Raw genomic sequence first — 12,429 nt, 5'->3', positions numbered from 1 at the left:
GGGGGTGCCCGGGGGAGGGGGTAATTATTTTTTTTGAAAACTAGATTTTTTAAAATGGAGTAGAACCATTTTACCCAAACCATATTTGACCAAATCCATATTTAGCCATATTCTATTTGGGTGGATTGTAATCCAAACCATTTTTGCTCAATCCATCCAAATCTTATCCAATCCAACCATTTGTCACCCCTAGTGGTTACAAGATCAGTTACGCCAAAATAATGACCACGTTCTTGTCAACTTAATTATACCCATTAACATATGCATTTAATGCTTTAGTTTTAATATTAAAATGTATAAACACCAACATTGCGGTACTATGCTTTATTTTAATGATTTAATAAACTTACTGAGGAATCAGATGAAGAATGAGATATGCAGCAGACCGATTTGTTGTATGACTGAAATGCTCATTCAAGGGAGAATATTCACTCAGGGGAGTTGTCTCTCAAAGGGATCATATTTGGTAGGAGAACTGAGGTATGCACCAGAACGATCCGTACGAGTCTAACATCTCTAAGTTGTAGTCACTATTGTAGAAATGCAGCACTGCAGAAAAGCTGTTGTAGTCCTGGAATTGCGGTGGACTCGTACAAGTCTTCAATTGGTATAGAGCATGTGGAGATTTATCGTGAATGTAATAAAAATATGAGATTCAACATGATTGTAATAAATATGTGGAGAAAAGTTGGAGGATAAGACAAATGAAGTTCATATGTGAAAGACCTTAGATGATGTTCTAACTAAAGTTGTATCCAAACAAGAGTTTAATAACTCACTTGTTAAGATGATATCAAGAAAAGAAGCGAATTCCCTCCCTTCTTGCACTTCAGATTGGTTAATGAAAGGGTAATTAATAGTAATTGAACCAGACAGACAGCAAACCTCCAAACATTTATTAGCTAGAAGGATCACTATACATTTGGATAGAAGGAGGTTTGGAAACTCCAGAATATGAGTCCTCCATTAGATTTAGATTCAACATGAAAAGTGGACACAATAAACGGCAACACAAGTGATCGAGAACATACATGCTCGAAGGATGTTAGAAAGTCTGCTGTACGTGATCACTTGGTTGTAGCAGAAAATAACTTCTTACACCAAAAATAGTAAAATGAGAATGTTCATTCAGCAAGCAGTAAGGCTAGTTATACGTTCAAATACTCAAAACCTTTACATACTAAATCTGCAAAATTCTAAAATATAACGTATATAGGGATTGGATTCTATAAAACAAGTTTGTTGAATTCCTTCTTAACACTTTTGCTATCTCTATAGTCAATCCTCATCCGAGCAATTGTTGGGGATTAAGATTAAGATTCAATAATAACTGATACAGCATATTTTGAATCTGTGGATCTACCTGCAAATTAGTAATATCATAAAGTAAATGTGAAGATTCATTTTTGTTTTGCACATTAGCTAGAGGGATGTTGTATCTGTCGGAAGAAACAAGACGATGGACTTACATGAATAATAACGCGAAAAGTGTTGTCAATTAGTCGTTGAGGAACCCCGTTTCTCACTGTTTCATATACCCTGTATCATGTTGGAAGATCAAATCAAATAATAATATATTGGATAATGAGAGACAATTCACCATAAGGGACAAAAAAAATTACCTGGGTATCCATCCTACTCGCGAAAGACTTAGGAAGCATCGAATAACATATTTTAGGTGCTGCGAACAAGGGATTTGATAAGAAAATGTTTCTACCAGTTGACCCAAGACTTCCATCACTGACCGAAGACAATCAGGGCGAGAGTAACAACATCTTAGCCCTTCCTCTTGCATCAAGATTTTCATAAGTATGAGTGTTGCAACCTGCACACACATAACACTCTTTTCAGCAGAAAGCAACATAAATCGAAAAAGTTTGTTCACCATGGGCTCACTTACAATGATTATATCAGAATTTCACTGTCATATATATTTTTGCAAAAGATGAAATTGTAGGTAGGCCTAACCTTCTTTATCGGCATATCACCATGATGAATGCAGTGCAAGCAGGAAGAAAATATTTGTGTTTCTAGAAATAAAAGAAGAATTTCATGCCCATGTAACTCATCAAACTGCACAAGAAAGTGAATTCAGAACATCGTAATGTATTACGATAGCTGCAGTACTAAAATAGTTATATTATCACCTTTGTTAGGGCATCAATAAGAATCAAGATGCTAAGCCTCACAGGTTGCCGAGGCGTCATCACATTTGTAGTTTCTTTGAGGAATGGGTAAAGAATTTTATGTATTTTTTCTGCAAACAGGAGACAAGAACAAGAACAATTTTCAGTTGACTGTATGATTCCTTTTACTTGTTCCGTATCTCAATCCACGAAGCAAATCAGGAAACAACGACGCTACCTTGGACGAGCCACTTTCTTGCACCTGGATCAGAGGCCATACACTGCACAGAAAATCATGATCTATTCGGTAACAGAGTTGTGTGCACAGAAATCGCCTATATAAATTTGATCATACACACCTGAAATACCGATAGAGCATTACAAACTTGTGAAGATTCCCTCGGGGTTAATGTTGAGTCTAAAAACTTGGGCTTCGCTGCTATTACTTCCTAAAATCAATGTCATTTCTATATTCAAGATTTCAATGTGAACGAAAAGTATGAAATTTAATTCAATAAATTATTAGTTGTACCTCTACTAGTATATTGAGTACAGTATCGAAGGAGTTCGACAGGTGATATCCAAGATTGATGCGCATTGATTCACTTCTCGGTTGTCTGATGAATTCGTTGAGTTGCATAAGAACTTTTTCACGATCATGACCGTAATGAAGTTCCATTATCAAGTGTGCTGCCCTGCTATGATGCTGGAAAAAGAAAACCGACAGACGAGGCGGCAGATAATTACTCATTTCCAGAAAACGGTTAAACTAAATCGTTATTTTCTTCTTTGAACTAATGAAGGAAACAGAAAGCAGATATATATATATACACACACGGGGGAAGTGGAGGGAAAGATTTGCGGTTATGTTCATTTTAGAAAGTATACTAATTCTTTTTCTTTTTCATTTTTTAATTAAGTTAAATAAACACATAATTGACATTTCGGATAATTTTGCATGATACTTTCAAATTTTCATTTGTAATTTTACCCTATTTGTTTATTGGAAATTTTTGTTAGTAATACTTTATTTTTTTTATTCCATAACATTTTTTATTTAGTTTTTGTTTATCCCTGTGCGTAGCGGAAGAAACTCGAGTCCAAACTTTCTCTTTCTATTTGAACCAAGAGAAGACAAACTAATGAAAGAAAAACACTGTTTGGGGCAGCAAACAAATCAACCAAAGTAAGAAAAATAAATCAATACACGAGACACCAAATTCAACGTGGAAAACCTCTTCGGTGTGAAGAGTAAAAACCACAAGGTCAAAGCTTCACTAAAATCAACAAGAGTTACAAAGTGTTCTCCAAAATGGCCACCAACAAAGTGCCAAACAATGAGAAACGCCAACTGCAAGATAACACAAAAACTAGAGAGATGAAAGGAGTAAAATCACTAAAACACAACTATTGTTCACGAGCTAAAATCTGAAGCTACATGACTCCAAATCGACCTCTCTAGTTTCCAATCAAAGATTAAGTTAAAAGGAACAAGTTGTCCAAAGATCAGCTCAATGCCCCAATTGGACAAGAAACGAAGTGGGAATCGCGATGTCAAATTGGTTGATAGGGCTTGTACAAAAATTTGCACTCTCTTACTTTTCTCTATGTATGTTTGTTGATCAATCTCTTGTGATACTTCAAAAGAAGACCTAACTCTCCGTTTCTATTTCTTTTTTCGTTTTGTGTTAGATATATACATATATTATTTTTTTCAAAATAAAATTTTAATTATACTTAAATATATATATATATAAAAGATTTTCCTAAAAATATATGTAGATATCTAACAAAAAATGGAAAAAATGTAATTAAATAAATAAATTTGGAGCCGAGTGTTAGATAGGGTGGGGTAGAATTTATTTTTTTAAAAAAATAAAATTATATCAATTTTTTTTTAGAATGAGTGGATGGTTTGGGGAAGGGGCGGTACGGGGGGAGGCGGTTAGAGTGGGTAAGAAAAATAATTTTTTTAAATGAAAAATATGTTTTTGGAGATAATAATACTTTAATTTTTAATTAATATTAATAACTTATTATTTAATTTTTGTCAAGGTGAAATATTTTATCCATGTATAATGGTATGTGACAATGTTTTTTTCAAATAAAAGAGAGTGTATTACACACCATGTGATTCTCAAACTAATAAATAATAATTTAGGTATGAAAATTATATTCCCAATAATTTTAGATATGAAACCTAAAAAAAAGGAGTTATTTAGATATGTTTTTGATATATCTTTTATTTTACTGTTTCTATTTTCTTTATTTTGTACTGTGTATCAACTAATGAAGGAAACAGAAAGCATATATATATATATAAAATTGCGGTTAATGCGGAATCTCGTGATACGAGCCAAATTTTTAAGCTTAGCTCTATCATCTCATTTAGAAAGTATACTAATATACATATGCGGTATTTATAAATAATTACTCAACTATTCATTTCAAAGATTTTTTTTTTTAGTTATGTTAAATAAATATATAAGACACTTGTGATAATGTGGCATGATACTACTTTCAAAATTTAATTTGTAAAATAGTCACTTCGCTCTGTTTCGTTTTGTGGCCTAAACTAAAATAAACTATTGCTCAGAAAAAATAATAATATTTGATATACACCATAACTTTATTATTTAGAGTTAATATACCCCTCGTTATGAAAATGACTTATATATACCCTTACTATTATACAAAAGACTCACACATACCATTTTCTTTAACAGAAGTGAAAAAAAAAATTGAATTAATTTTTTTTTTTTATTGAAAAAAAGATACTCCATATTGTCGAGTATATTTGATCTTTCTCACACCTTTTTTTTTTTTGACTATTTTTAATCTTCGACTAATTTTAATTTATTATTTTGATAGTTAAATTTATTTTTTTCACTTATTTTCTTGTAAAATTTAATATAGATACCCCAAATATTTTTTTGCTGCACACATAAAATAGAGTTTAAGTTTTGTGCACCGTCAATGTATCAAATATTCTACACCATCAGGTAAAGTTGACCTGCTATTGTAGGTAACCCATTTTTTTTTAAGATTTTATTATCCTTTTTCGTTTTTTTTTTCTTCTAAAATTGGAATAACTTTCTCAACTCATCCAAATCGGATTCTCTGCCAAAACCTTCTCTCCATGTTATCTTTCTTTGCTTGTGTTTTTAACTATATGATAAAGAAAAACTGAATAGTTTAATAGTTGTCATTTACAAAGTTTTAATAGATTTTAAATTTTGATGCAACTTTTTTCCTTTCAAGATTAACAAGTTGAAACATGGAAGAATTACTTCTAGCAATTTTAATAGTTTAATTTTGATGATTTTGTTGAGAGAGAAAAATGAAAAGTTAGATTTGATTTTTGTTGTAAAAGGAAATATTACTAATTTAGTTAAAGAACAATCAAAATTCTAGTTTTAATATTTTTTCCTAAATTTTAATTATATAAATTTGATGGCAATTATTTAATTCACTTAATGGTGTAATATATTTTTTACACTGATAGTGCATAAAACTTAAACTCCACAAAATATAGCCGCAAGAAAATAATTTTAATTTTTTAAAACTTTATAATCATTTTCCATTCACACTTATTTCTTTTTATTCTTCTTATTTTCACACAAAGGAATGAAAGAAAAAAATAAAAAACTAAAAAAAAAAGATTATGTGTGAAATGATATCTTAAAAAATAAAAATAAAAATAAATAAAATTTAGGAGTATATATGAGTCACTTTTGTAACGGTAGCGAAATATGTGAGCCATTTTGTAATAGTAGGGGGCGGGGCGTATGTGAGCCACTTTTATAATGAGGGTATATCGAACTCTAAATAACAAAGTTGAGGGGTATATCAGGTCTTTTTCCTAAATATTATTGAAATTTCTGGAATTTTAGCCTATTTGATTATTGAAAAATTGTGTTAGTAATACTTAATTTTCTTGATTCCGTAACATTTTTTTGTTGAGTTTTTGTTCATCCTTGCGCATAGAATTTAGAATTATTTTAAATTGTTGTTCATCTTAATGGTGTTGTAGTCTATTTGTTTGTTAAAATATATGGAGAAATTGATCTTATTTTGCTTGTTTCGATGGTGCATTTTTCTTATGATGCATAGTTATTGCGGTACTACTCTTGTTTTGATGATTTGACAAACTTATGGAGGAATTAGAAGAAAGATAAGACACGCATCAAGCCGATTTGTTGTATGATTGAAATGCTCATTCAAGGAGAAGTGTCTTTCAGAGGGATCTTCTTAATTTCATAAGGGATCTTACCCTAACTGTTGCACCAGATACTTGCCAAGAACTCTATCAGTCAGAATAATGATCAAGAAGTTGAGATTCTGAGCAACAACCCTGTAGATGATCAAGGATAGTGAGAAACATCTTCCTCTAAATCACAGTCATGCCAACAATCAAGACCACTGTGATAGTGAGAGTATAAGCAAAGAGCTTTCAGATCCTGAAGACCAATATAAGGACACCAATAATGAAGAATCCAGTATTATTGAATCTACCACAACTTTTCAATCAGGCGGTAATTCAACTTTCATTAAGACCAATCTCTTATCTCAGAAAGGATCGATAATGAGGACAAAAACATTTCTGACACTCGCGGCCTCCTATAATCAGTAACATGGTTTTTGGTATTATTAGTCATAAGGAAGGGGGAAATATCTCTGAGCCCTTTACCAAAGAAAGGAACAAAGATAGTCCACCCGTTGAATCTCCTAGCAACTTCCAGATGAAATAAAGAAATCAGGACACAGGTTTTTTTTATTTTAAGTCCTCTGAGTTTGATCTTAATCAGGCCTCCGTAAGGAAGATTTGAACATTACCTCTCAACTGAACAATGGTAAGGTGTTGTCTCAAGTGAATAACTCTAACGACAACCATGTAGACGGTGCACTTGACCAGACTCAGAAACAATGTCCAAATAAGTACTTGGTCTCTATAGAAGTGAATAACAACACTCCACAAGGTGCCTGAGCCAGGAAAAGGGCCAGCAAAAAATGAAGAAACAAGAGGAATTAAATCATCAGAACAACCATTCTCTGGCCATCCAACACATAAGTCATCATCTTCAGGATGAAAGTCTTACTGATACTCATAGAGATACCCAGAATGTGAGTGATGAAGAAATAACCCCTCATTTTGAAAAGGAGGTTGATGATTGTAAAAGGGATCAAATTTCTGAAACTAGCTCTGAAGGGACTAATGAAAGTATGTGTAATGTGGTCTTTTGTTTGATTGAATAAACTTATTTTATCTTTTTTTTTGAAAGATTTGGAAGCCACAAATGTGGAAATTTGGTAGTCATATTTGTCAAAGATTTGGCAACTATATTTGTCAAAGATTTGGAAGCCACCATATTTGATATATTCACATTGAGATTTGTTGAATATTTTGTATCTTCCAAAGACATCATCCATGACATTAACAGGCCTAATTTTTCTCTATAAATAGGGAGCTTAGACATTAGTTGAAATACACATTGAAGCATATGAAAATATTTCATTCCTTTCTTTCTTCGTCTTTCCATTAAGAGTAATTTTGTAAGAGAGTTTGTGTTGGGAAACACTTGTGTGAACCCTTTCTTTGGAGTGATCTTGTGAGGTTATTCTCTTTGGGTATTTGGGATTAATTAGAGTATTTGCTCTAATTTTATACTCTCTTTTATACTCTTGTTGATATAGTGAAATTGTTCTTCTCCGCTTGTGGATTAGGTCACATCGATCGAACCACGTTAAATTTGTGTCTATTTTAATTGCTTTACTGTCATTATTATCAACTTACTATTGTCTTTGTTATTGTCATTATAACATTGTTTGGCTAAATTCCGCAGTACCTGAGTTCACGATCCTAACAAATTGGTATCAGAGCCGAATCTAATTAGGTTAGTTTCAGTAGCCAAAAATGACGATAACAAAGATTTATGTTGAAAAATTTGACCGAAGTGCAAACTTCAGGATGTGGCAATTAAAGATGGAAGCTATACTAATTCAAGATGGCCTAGATATGACACTAGAAGGAAAGGAGAAAAAGCCAGAAAATATGACGGACATGGAGTTTGTCGTCATAGAAAAAAAGGGCAAAATCAGGTATCATTTTAAATCTCTCAAATGAGGTTTTACGTGAAGTATCTGCAGAATCCATAGCCAAAGGCATGTGGAAAAACGTAAAAACCTTGTATATGAAGAGGACAGTGGAAAACAGACTATACCTAAAGCAAAAACTTTACACATTTCGTATGGTTGAAGGTACTTCTATACTCTCACATCTTAATGCATTTGATTCTATTCTTATGGATTTGAGTAATATTGATGCTACAATTAATGATGAGGATCAAGCCGTCTTATTACTTATTTCCTTTCCCCAATCATTTAAGCATATTAGAGATACTATGCTTTATGGAAAGGATAATATCTCTTATAGGAAAATCAAATCTATCTTAATATCAAAAGAATAGATAGATAGAGATATTAATGAAGAAAGTAGTGTAACCCATGGGGAAGGTTTATTTGTAAGAGGTAGATCTAATAAGAAAGAATCAAGTAGTGAGAGGTCTAAATCAAGGTCAAAGTCCAGATATAGAAATGTGGTGTGCAAATATTGTCATAAGAAAGGTCATTATTTCTGATGCTATAAGTTGAAAAACAAAGAAAAGCACAAGAAAAACAAACATGAGCATCAAAATACCGACCCCGTTGAAGCAAGTGTAGCTGCTGATAGGGGTGGGCATTAGGTTCTTCGGTTCGGTTCATCAGTGTTCGATTTTAGAAAAGTGTTCACCATATTTCAAACCAAACTAGATCGGTTCAGTTTAATTTTTTCTACTTCGGTTCAGTTTAGTTCGGTGTTTTAAATCGTTTTTCGGTGTGAATAAAAATAAAGAGGGAATATGATAAAGTAACAATTGTTGTTCACTTCACACTTCAAACTTCAAAGTAACAACTAACAGTCTAACAATAAAAAGTAATAACATCAAAATAGTTTTACTTAGGTTGGGTGCCCTTTACTGTTTTGAAGTGTGAATAATAAAGTGTGCCCTTCACTGTTTTGTTTAGGCTCCAAAATTAAAAAATTGAAATGGACCAGGTAAAGTTAAAAATTGAAATGGGCCATGTAAATATTTTGAGTCAAAATACATAAGTATTATTAAATAATATAATATAAATATTTTTAAATTTATTTAATAAAACTTCGGTTCTTCGGTGCACCGTAGTTTCGGGACCCTTACATCGAACTCCGAACTCCGAACCGAAGTTCAAAAATAAAGAACCGAAACACCGAAGAACCTACATCGAAGAATCAAAATAGTTTAGTTTGATTCGATTTTTCGGTATTTATGCCCACCCCTAGCTGCTGATGAGTCTGATGGAACAATATTTTTATCTACTAGTAATAGTTTTAAATCTAACGATGAGTGGATTTTGGATTCGGGTTGTTCTTTCATATGTATCCCAATAAGGATTTATTTGCCACATACGAATCTGTTGGAGATAGAGTTGTCTTGATGGGCAATAATGCTCCCTGCAAAGTTTTTGGTAAAGGTACAATTCAAATCAGAAATGTACGATGGTGTGGTAAGAACTCTCACTAATGTTAGATATGTTCCTGACTTAAAGAAAAATCTCATCTCTTTGGGCACTCTAGAATCTCTTGGGTGAAAATGCACAGGTGAAGGTGGAGTTATGAAAATATCTCTTGGTGCTCTGGTGATCATGAAAGCAAGCAGATCTGGTACATTGTACACTTTGTTGGGATCCACTGTTCTGCTGCAGTTTCTACCCAATATGATTCTGACATCACCAAATGGTGGCATATGCGATTGGGGCATATGAGTGAGAAAGGTCTTTCCATCATCAGGAAAAGAGGTCTTCTGTGTGGACAAAGTAATGAGAACATGATGTTCTGCGAACACTGTGTTTTGGGAAGTAGAAAAGAGTCAGCTTCAAATCTCCAGCAATTCATAGAACTAAAGGTACTTTGAACTATATTCATTCAGATCTTTAGGGTCCTTCTCGTACCCCGTCAAAAGGTGGTGCCAGGTATATGTTAACTTTCATTGATGATTATTCAAGGAAGGTTTGGATTTATTTCCTGAAAAATAAAAGTGATGTTTTCTTAACTTTCAAACAATGGAAAGTTTTGATTGAGAAGCAAATAGGAAAACATGTCAACCGGCTTAGAACAGATAATGATTTAGAATTTAGTAATATGAGTTCAATGAATTTTGCAAAAAATGAAGGAATTGCTTGACATCGCACTGTGAGGATGACCCCTCAATAAAACGGTGTTGCAGAAAGGATGAATAGAACTCTTTTGGAAAGAGCTCGTTGCATGATTTCAAATTCTGGATTGACAAATGCTTTTTGGACAAAGGCTATCTCTACAACTTGTTACATTGTCAACCGTGCTCCTTCTGCACCTTTGAACTTTAAGACTCCGGAGGAAATTTGGTCAGGTACTCCTGCTAATTATTTGGATTTAAAAATCTTTGGTTGTCCCGCGTACATGCATGTGAATGATGGTAAATTAGAACCAAGGGCAAAAAAGTGCATTTTCCTTGGATACGCATCTGGGGTGGAAGGATACAGACTCTGGTATCCTGATCCCAAGTCACCAAAATTCATAATTAACAGAAATGTAACCTTTGATGAATCCTCTATGTTATTCCCAAGAAAAGAGTCTTCTAGTTCTAGTAATACGAATAAGGAGCAAGATATACACGAGCATGTGGAGGTTGAACTTGGCATTCCTTCAAAGCCAAACTCATCAACCCTGGAGCAAAATACAGTTGAAACTCCTGAAGTTGAAGCTCCAGAAGTTATGTCTTCTAAAGTTATATCAAATGAGTATTCTATAGCCACACACAGACCAAGGAGACAAATTCAAAAACCTGAAAAGTATGGAGATTATGTTGCATTTGCCTTGCATTTGCACAGGAAACTGAAGAAATTGGAGAATCATCCAATTATTCAGAAGTAGTTTCTAATGTTGATTCGGCCAAGTGGCTGGTTGCAATGAATGAAGAAATTGAATCTCTCCACAAGAATGGTACTTGGTCTCTTGTGAAGCCGTCATCGGGTAAAAGAATTGTTGGTTGCAAATGGGTTTTCAAGAAAAATGATGGAATTCCAGGGGTTGAAGATGCAAGGTATAAAGCACGATTAGTTGCAAAGGGCTATAGTTAGGTACAAGGAGTTGATTTTAATGATATTTTCTCACTTGTAGTTAATCATAGCTCTATTTGTGTCTTGCTTGTCTTAGTTGCCATGTATAATTTGGAATTAGAACAGCTTGATGTTAAGACAACTTTCTTACATGGAGAACTTGAGGAACAAATATACACGCATCAACCTGAAGGATTTGAAATTGAAGGAAAAGAAGATCATGTTTACTTGTTGATGAAATCCTTGTACGGATTAAAATAATCTCCAAGACAATGGTACAAGAGGTTTGATTCATTTATGTTGGGCCATGGTTATTCAAGGAGCATGTATGATAGTTATGTTTACTTTCGGAAGTTAAATGATGGTTCATTTGTTTACTTATTGTTATATGTTGATGACATGCTCATTGCTGCTAAGGATTTGATAGAAATTCACATTTTGAAAAGTCTGCTGAAAAGTGAATTTGAAATGAAAGATTTAGGAGCAGCTAAGAAAATCCTTGGCAAAGAGATCGAGGAACCAAAAGGTTATTCCTGACCCAGAAGAAGTACTTGGAGAGGTTTGGCATGAAAGTTGCTAAACCAGTGAGTACTCCTCTTGCTGCTCAATCACCGAAGAAAGAAGAAGAAGAAGAAGAAGAAGAAGAAGAGAGGTATATGGCACATATACCATATTCCAGTGCTGTTGGTAGTATTATGTATGCAATGGTGTGTACACGTCCAGATATTTCACAGGAAGTAAGTGTGATAAGCTGGTATATGGCTTGCCATGGTAAAGCACATTGGCAAGCTGTGAAATGGATCCGCAGATACTTGCGAGGTACTTCAAACACATGTTTGGAGTTTGGGAGAAATCCTAACACTTTGGTTGGTTTTGTAGACTCTGATTATGCAGGTGATCTTGACAAAAGAAGATCACTAACATGCTATGTTTTTTGCATTGGTGGTTGTGCTATTAGTTGGAAAGCTACATTACAACATGTAGTAGCTTTATCTACTATCGAAGCAGAATATATGGCAGTGACCAAGGCGATCAAAGAAACCTTATGGTTGAAGGGTCTATTTGCTGAACTCAGCTTACACCAAGGTGGTTTTATCATTTTATGTGATAGTCAAAGCGCTATTCACTT

At 33.5% G+C, this 12,429-nt stretch overlaps 1 protein-coding gene across 1 annotated transcript; it reads right to left on the bottom strand.

The window, feature by feature from the left end:
• Window positions 1-1,285: 1,285 nt before the first annotated feature.
• Window positions 1,286-2,877, bottom strand: LOC125868436 (uncharacterized). Its single transcript, XM_049549084.1, has 8 exons — window positions 2,680-2,877; window positions 2,486-2,575; window positions 2,316-2,388; window positions 2,148-2,257; window positions 1,969-2,073; window positions 1,623-1,825; window positions 1,470-1,539; window positions 1,286-1,363 (listed from the first exon to the last, which is right to left on the bottom strand). The coding sequence occupies exons 1-8, from the start codon at window positions 2,875-2,877 to the stop codon at window positions 1,286-1,288; spliced, it is 927 nt and encodes a 308-aa protein (XP_049405041.1).
• Window positions 2,878-12,429: the final 9,552 nt, after the last annotated feature.

This window comes from Solanum stenotomum, chromosome 6, assembly GCF_019186545.1.
Source record: "Solanum stenotomum isolate F172 chromosome 6, ASM1918654v1, whole genome shotgun sequence".
Classification (NCBI taxonomy): domain Eukaryota; kingdom Viridiplantae; phylum Streptophyta; class Magnoliopsida; order Solanales; family Solanaceae; genus Solanum; species Solanum stenotomum.
Note: the sequence above shows the minus strand (reverse complement) of the source record. Positions and strands in the feature narration are given on the sequence as shown.

What these genes read in the sequence shown, in the direction of transcription:
- LOC125868436 (XM_049549084.1), bottom strand. Translation starts at nt 2,877, where the DNA reads ATGAGTAATTATCTGCCGCCTCGTCTGTCGGTTTTCTTTTTCCAGCAT. An exon ending in TGGATTGAGATACGGAACAA is followed by an intron (nt 2,258 to 2,315) that starts GTAAAAGGAATC and finishes TCCTGTTTGCAG; the next exon opens with AAAAAATACATAAAATTCTT. An exon ending in TTATTGATGCCCTAACAAAG is followed by an intron (nt 2,074 to 2,147) that starts GTGATAATATAA and finishes TTTCTTGTGCAG; the next exon opens with TTTGATGAGTTACATGGGCA.